This window comes from Octopus bimaculoides, chromosome 5 (genome assembly GCF_001194135.2).
Source record: "Octopus bimaculoides isolate UCB-OBI-ISO-001 chromosome 5, ASM119413v2, whole genome shotgun sequence".
NCBI lineage: Eukaryota > Metazoa > Mollusca > Cephalopoda > Octopoda > Octopodidae > Octopus > Octopus bimaculoides.
This window is the reverse complement of record NC_068985.1, coordinates 41,010,700-41,012,590: the sequence shown is the minus strand read 5'-3', so window position 1 is coordinate 41,012,590 and position 1,891 is coordinate 41,010,700. Positions and strand designations below refer to the sequence as shown.

General features: G+C 40.5%; 1 protein-coding gene across 1 annotated transcript in view; it reads left to right on the top strand.

Annotated features, from left to right (window-relative positions):
• The window catches only part of LOC106869139 (WD repeat-containing protein on Y chromosome), a 92,944-nt gene that overhangs the window by 46,326 nt on the left and 44,727 nt on the right, over positions 1-1,891 (top strand). The window contains exon 14 of the mRNA XM_014914715.2: positions 6-70. Within this exon, the coding sequence (XP_014770201.2) occupies positions 6-70 (65 nt within the window). The remainder of the gene's footprint in view (positions 1-5; positions 71-1,891) is intronic.

The window sequence follows — 1,891 nt, the reverse complement described above, 5'->3', positions numbered from 1 at the left end:
GCAACACTTATCTCTAGTGTCTCTGGAAACTTCCATTGGTGGAATATAGCGACAGAATCTATAGAATTCGGTAAGTAAATATTTGATAATACATGATTAATGTAAGATAATGTATGATTTTGGTGGAATATCAACTGTTCTGTTTTCACAGCAGTTATTTGTGTGAGTGTGCGTGTATGTGTGTGTGTGTGTGTGTGTGTGTGCTTGTGCGTGTGTGCTTGTGCGTGTGTGTGTGTGTGTGCATCATTGTCTTCATCACTGTCATCATAATCCTCATCATCATCGTCGTTGTCATCATCGTCGTCATTAGCTTCATCCTCATCATCATCATCATAAGCAGCAGCAGCATCGTTTTAGGATCCACTTTCCCATATTTTCATGAGTCAGACAGATTTTATCGAGGTAGATTGTCTATGGTCAGATGCCCTTGCTGCTGCCAATCTTCAACTGTTTCCATGCAAGGTAATATTTCCCCATAGCCAGACGTGTTTTCACAGAATATTGGAAATGAAGGACATTGCTTGTATGATAACAAACTCATTTGCAACTACCACACAATGTTTTGAAAAGGAGTCACAAACAAACACATTCAAACACACACACATACAAACACACATACATGCACACACACACACACATGAAAAGGAGTTACATACGAACACACTGACACGCACACACATAAAACACACACATACACACATGCATGCACACATGCATGCACGCACACACATACACCCACACACACTAACAAACACACATACATATACATGGCAGGTTTCTTTCAGTTTCAAATCCACTCGCAGGGTTTTGATCAGCCCAGGGTTACAGTAAAAGACACTTGCCCAAGGTACCACACAGTAGACCTGAACCCAGAATCATGTGCTTGGGAAGCAAACTTCTTAACCACACAATCATATATTTAATCAAAGCCCTAAAAATCAAGGGACCTCAGAATAAAAGTTGGTAAATACTGAAGTTTTAGATAGTAAAATGACAGGACTCTGATGCCATTGTAGCAAAATTCGAGACTGAGTCAACAGATTGCAAAGTTTAAGTCACAACATCACACAAACTTGTTCAAAAGAGAGGTTGAGTTATTGACCGATCAGCAGCCAGACTTCATGTGATAGATCATTCTAGATCCTTGTAGAACACCATGGTACAAGAGTTATATAACGGCTTGTTTTTAGCACCAACTTTCAGTATGTTCCAACCTGCAGTCTAATTCCATGCACTTAATTGCCATTTATGATAGTTGTTTTAACGACTTCTGCTCAACCTGGATATGTCAGTATAGTTGGCCAATATGAACTGAATGAGTATATTTGTTTCTTTGTCTTGACAAGCTTCAGTACAGAGCTTTTGTAATCGACTATTTATGAATACTGCAGAATCATTATTTCAGTCGTGTTGACTTGTAGTGGAAATTTTCTAACTCTTGACCAGCCTGAATATTGCTTGTGTGGTAAAATAAAGGTTCCTCTTAAATGTTTCCAAGGTGTTGTTATATCATTCACACAGCCTCACATGCATAGAATCCAGACAACACCATTAATGAAATGGCCATGTTCAATATGCAGAAAAGATGTTGATAGATATTCCTATGTTGTTGTTGGCACTCCGTCCCTTACAACGTCGAGGGTTCCAGTTGACCTGATCAACAGAACAGCCTGCTCATGAAATTAACATGCAAGTGGCTGAGCACACCACAGACACGTGTACCCTTAACGTAGTTCTCGGGGATATTCAGCGTGACACAGTGTGACAAGGCTGACCCTTTGAATTACAGGCACAACAGAAACAGGAAGTAAGAGTGAGAGAAAGTTGTGGTGGAAGAGTACAGCAGGGTTCGCCACCATCCGCTGCCGGAGCCTCGTGGAGCTTTAAGTGA